At 62.4% G+C, this 5458-nt stretch overlaps 1 protein-coding gene across 1 annotated transcript in view; it reads right to left on the bottom strand.

The window, feature by feature from the left end:
- Positions 1-1501: 1501 nt before the first annotated feature.
- NTRK1 (neurotrophic tyrosine kinase, receptor, type 1) overlaps positions 1502-5458 on the bottom strand; it is a gene marked incomplete at its 3' end in the record, with an annotated part of 10860 nt that continues 6903 nt past the window's right edge. Inside the window, exons 2-8 of the mRNA XM_014961253.1 lie at positions 5285-5439; positions 5036-5187; positions 3950-4076; positions 3519-3848; positions 2116-2133; positions 1879-1937; positions 1502-1604 (exon numbers count right to left, since the gene is read on the bottom strand). Coding sequence (XP_014816739.1) covers positions 1502-1604; positions 1879-1937; positions 2116-2133; positions 3519-3848; positions 3950-4076; positions 5036-5187; positions 5285-5439 — 944 coding nt within the window. The remainder of the gene's footprint in view (positions 1605-1878; positions 1938-2115; positions 2134-3518; positions 3849-3949; positions 4077-5035; positions 5188-5284; positions 5440-5458) is intronic.

Here is a 5458-nt window from a genome sequence, read left to right as displayed (position 1 = left end):
TCCACATCCACAGTCCCCCTGCATCATTCCCAACCATGGTCCCCACCCATGGGTCCCCCCTCCATGAGTCCTCCCTCCGTGGGTTCCCTCCATGATCCCCATCTATAGTTCCCACCCACGGTCCCCCTCCATCTTTCCTAACCATGGTACCCACCCATGGTGCCCCTCCATGGGTCCCCCCCGTGGTCCCCCTCCATGGGTTCCAACCATGGTGCCCCTCCATGGGTCCCAGCCATAGTTCCCATCTACTGTTCCCTCCCCGGTCCCATCCACAGTCCCCCCTCCATGGGTCCCACCCATGGGTCCCCATCTATGGTCCCCCTCCATCATTCCCAACCATGGTTCCCACACATGGTCCCCTTCCATGGGTCCTCCCTCTGTGGGTTCCACCCATGATCCCCATCTAGGGTTCCCCTCCATGGTCCACCTCCGTCATTCCCAACCATGGTTCCCATCTACTGTTCCCCTCCACAGGTCCCATTCACAGTCCCCCCCTCCATGGGTCCCACCCATGGGTTCCCATCTATGGTCCCCCTCCATCATTCCCAACCATGGTTCCCACCCATGGTCCCCCCTTCCATCATCCCATCCACCATTCCCACCCACAGTCCCCACACATGGTCCACATCCACGGTCCCCCTCCATCATTCCCAACCATGATCCCCATCTATGATCCCCCTCCATCAGTCCCAACCATGGTTCCCACCCATGATCCTCACTTATGGTTCCGCTCCACAGTCCCCCCTCCATGGTGCCCCTCCATCATTCCCAACCATGGTTCCCACCCATGGTCCCAATCTATGGTCCCCTTCCATCATTCCCACCCACGGTGCCCCTTCATGGATCCCTCTCCATGGTCCCCCTTCATGGGTGCCCCACCATGGATCCCACCCATGGTCCTCATCTAGAGTTCCCCTTCATGGGTTCCCCTCCATCATTCCCATCCATGGTCACCCTCCATGGTCCCCATCCACAGTCTCCTTCCATGGGTTCCCCTCCATCATTCCCACCCATGGTCCCCCTTCATGGGTCCCCTGTCATGGTTCCCACCCATTGTCCTCATCTACAGTCGCCCTTCATGGGTTCCCACCCTTTGTTCCCATCCACGGTCCCCCTCCGTGGTCTCCTTCCATGGGTTCCCCTCTATGGTTCCCCTTCATGGGTCCCTCTCCACGGTCCCCCTTCATGGGTGCCCCTCCATGGATCCCACACATGGTCCCCATCCACAGTCTCCTTCTATGGGTTCCCACCCATCGTTCCCATCCATGGTCCCCCTCCATGGTCTCCTTCCATGGGTTCCCCTCTATGGTCCCCATCCACAGTCCCCCTTCATGGGTGCCCCACCATGGATCCCACCCATGGTCCCCACCTACAGTCCCTCTTCATGGGTTCCCCTCCATGTGCCACAGTCCCAGTCACCCCACCAATGTGGGAACTGGGGTTGTCCCCGTGCCGGGGCACCGGGGTGAGGTGGGGGTCCCGGGGGGGGACACACACTCACGGTTGATGCCGAACTTGGACCGGCGCCCGCACTTGTTGAGCACAATGAGCATGACGGAGAGGAAGAAGCAGGCGAACACGGCCAGGGCCACGGCCACCGAGACCTGGGGACACCAGGGATTGGGGTTGGGGCAGGTTGGGGTCCCACCAGGTCCCTTCTCCCAGCCCTGGGGGGGGGCTGAGGTGGCCACCAGCCCCCAAGAACTTTTCCAGGGGAAACTGAGGCACCAAGACTCTGTCCTTCATCCCCATCACACGTCCCCATCCCGCTTGGCTCTGGTTTGGCTGGTTGCCCCCCAAGGGTTTGTCCCACCCTCCTTGGGGTGTCCTTGTCCCCCCCCCATCCCCATCCCCCCCAAACTTGGAGCATCCCCTCACCCCAAAGGTGTGATCATCCGTCGTCTCCACCGGCCCCTCCAGCGAGATGTTCCTGGTGCCTGGGGGCAGGGAGAAGGGCGCAGGGTGAGGGTGGTGGGGGGTCCCCCTCCCCTGGGGGGTGGGTCCTGGGGGTTGGGGGGACCAGCCTCAACCCCGGTTTGGGGGAGACTGGGGCAGTTTGGGGGTGGGGGACGGGGGGACACACGACACTGCGGGGAGCAGCACACGGTCACTCACCCAACGGGGACAGAGAGACTGGGGCAGCCCAAAGGGGGGGAGAAAGAAGGAAAAAAGTCGTTATTCTCCAGGAGAGACCCCCCCTCAACCCCTTCCACCCCTGGGGAAACCGAGACACCCCCCCGGGGAAACTGAGGCACATCAGGGCTCGATGAGAGCCAGTAGGAAGCCAGATGCCACCCATTTCCCCAACCAATTCAAGGAGAGACATGGGGGGCACCTCCTCTGTTGAGACCCCCAAGGTGGGGAGCCCCCAGACAGGCCTCCCCCCAACCCCTTCCACTCCTGGGGAGACTGAGGCACTCTAGGGCTCACTGGAAACCAGCGAGCAGAACCAGATGCCACCCATTTCTCCCACCAAGGCAAGGAGAGACGTGGGGCCACCTCTTCCATTGATACCCCCAAGGTGGGGAGCCTCCAGGCAGCCTCCCCCCAACCCCTTCCACCCCTGGAGAAACTGAGGCAGCCCCCCTGGGGAAACCAAAAGACCCCCCCGGGGAAACTGAGGGACATCAGAGCTCGATGAGAGCCAGTAGGAAGCCAGATGCCACTCATTTCTTCCACCAACACAAGGAGAGATGTGGGGGCACCTCCTCCATTGAGACCCCCAAGGTGGCGAGCCCCCAGACAGGCCTCCTCCCACCCCTTTTCACTCGTGGGGAAACTGAGGCAGCCCCCCCGGAGAAACCAAGAGACCCCCCCAGGGAAACTGAGGCACATCAGGGCTTGATGAGAGCCAGTAGGAAGCCAGATGCCACCCATTTCCTTCCCCAATGCAAGGAGAGACATGGGGGGCACCTCCTCCATTGAGACCCCCAAGGTGGGGAGCTCCCAGACAGGCCTCCCCCCAACCTCTTCCACCCCTGGGGAAACCAAGACACCCCTCCAGGGAAACTGAGGCACGCCAGGGCTCACTGGAAGCCAGCGAGTAGAGCCAGATGCCACCCGTTTCCCCAAACAACACAAGGAGAGACGTAGGAGGAACCTCCTCTGTTGAGACCCCCAAGGTGGGGAGCCCCCAGACAGGCCTCCCCCCAACCCCTTCCACTCCTGGGGAAACTAAGGCACACTAGGGCTCACTGGAAGGCAACGACCAGAACCAGATGCCACCCATTTCCCCAACCAAGGCAAGGAGAAACGTGGGGGGCACCTCCTCCATTGAGACCCCCAAGGTGGGGAGCCCCCAGACAGGCCTCCCCCCAACCTCTTCCACCCCTGGGGAAACTGAGACACCCCCCTGGGGAAACTGAGGCACACCAGGGCTTGCTGGGAGCCAGCAAGCAGAACCAGATGCCACCCATTTCCCCAACCAATTCAAGGAGAGATGTAGGGGCACCTCCTCCGTTGAGACCCCCAAGGCGGGGAGCCCCAAGGCAACCCCCCCACCCCATGCCACCATTTACCGGGGATGGGCTCCTCGGGGCTGAAGCTGAAGGGGTTGTCCATGAAGCGCCCCTGGACGCTGCGGGCGGCGGATCCCAGGGGGTTGCTGACCAGGAGGGTGTAGTTGCCGTTGTTGACGTGCGTGGGGCGGTTGAGGTGGAGGCAGCCGTGGAGGACGGTGGAGTTGGGCTCGTCCTCCATGATGCGGGTGTGGATGTACTGGCCCTCGGCCAGCGCCGAGCCGTTGAAGAGCCACCGGACGCTGGGGGCCGGGTTGCCGTCCACCGAGAAGGGGATGCACCAGAAGTGCTGGGGGATGGCTTCTTGCAGGAGCAGGATGACGGGGGGGACTTGGAGAAGCAACACAAGATGGGTGGGTGGGTTTCACCCTCCAACCCCTAAAGCCCAGACACCACCCCCATGTTGTGTGTCCCCCCCCAACGTTGCTCACAGGTGACGTTGAGGGTCACGCTGTCCTCCACCGGCCCCACCGCGTTCTCCGCCCGGCACGTCAGGTCTTTGTGGTTGAGGTTGGAGGAGACGTTGGTGATCTCCAAGAGGATCTCCCAGTCTGAGAGCTGCGGGGGTGGGGGGAGACACCGGGAATGGGGTGACCAAACAGCATCCCCCCCCCTTAGCCCCCCAGGCCAGCTCCTGCAGCCCCAAAAATGAGAGGATGTTGCCTCTGTAGATGCCTCTGGGCGACTGTAGATGGGGACCATGGGTGGGATTCATGGAGGGGGACCCATGAAGGGGGACCGTGGGTGGGAACGATGGAGGAGGGACCATGGATAGGACCCATGGATGGGGATTGTAGGTGGGAATGATGAAGAGGAACCATGGATGGGACCCATGGAGGGAACAATGGAGGAGAACCCATGAAAGGAGACTGTGGGCAGGGACCATGGAAGAGGGACCATGGATGGGACCTGTGGATGGGGGGAACTGTGGATGGGGGGAACTGTGGGTGGGGACCATGAAGGGAAACCGTAGATGGGGACCATGGGTGGGAACGACGGAGGGGGACCCATGGAGGGGGATTGTAGGTGGGAATGATGAAGAGGGACCATGGATGGGACCCATGGGTGGGTGGGAACGATGGAGGACGACCCATGAAAGGAGACAGTGGGTAGGGACCATGGATGGGGATTGTAGGTGGGAATGATGAAGGGGAACCACAGATGGGACCCATGGAGGGGAGACCATGGGTGGGAAACGATGGAGAAGGACCCATGAAAGGAGATTGTGGGTGGGGACCATGGAAGAAGGACCATGGATGGGACCCATGGGTGGGGATTGTAGGTGGGAATGCTGAAGGGGGACCATGGATGGGACCCATGGAGGGGGGACCATGGAGGGAAACCGTAGGTGGGTACCATGGGTGGGAACCATGGTTGGGAATGATGGAGGGGGACCATGGGTGGGACCCACAGAGGGGAACCATGGGTGGGAACCATGGTTGGGAATGATGGAGGGGGACCATGGGTGGGACCCACAGAGGGGAACCATGGGTGGGAACGATGGAAGAAGGTCTTACCTTGGTGACGACGGACGCCTTGGGTCCCAGCTCGGGGGGGAGCACCCACTCCCCGGTGGCCGGGGGCTCGCCGGCGAGGTGGCAAGTGAGGTTGACGTTGTCTCCTTGCCGCAGGGCCACCTCGGGCTGCTCGATACGGACGGACGGGGGCTCTGCTGGGGAGAAGGTGGGGGGTGAGAGGGTACCACGTCCCCCCCCAAGCTTCAGGAAGGTGGGAGGGGGGACACAAACCCGTCGGGGGTCACCTACCGCAGGCGTGGAGGGGTTGGCTACCGAGGGGGACCAGCAGGTTGCCCTCCCAGCAGCCCAGCGACTGGTTGCCCAGTTCAGCCCGGTTCCCCTCGTGCCAGAGCTGGAGCCAACGGATCCCGCAGGAGCAGTTGAAGGGATTTCCCACCAGGATACTGGGATGGGGGGGGGGGG

This window comes from Calidris pugnax, unplaced genomic scaffold, assembly GCF_001431845.1.
Source record: "Calidris pugnax isolate Ruff unplaced genomic scaffold, ASM143184v1 scaffold371, whole genome shotgun sequence".
Classification (NCBI taxonomy): Eukaryota; Metazoa; Chordata; class Aves; order Charadriiformes; family Scolopacidae; genus Calidris; species Calidris pugnax.
This window is presented reverse-complemented; position numbering and strand designations above follow the sequence as displayed.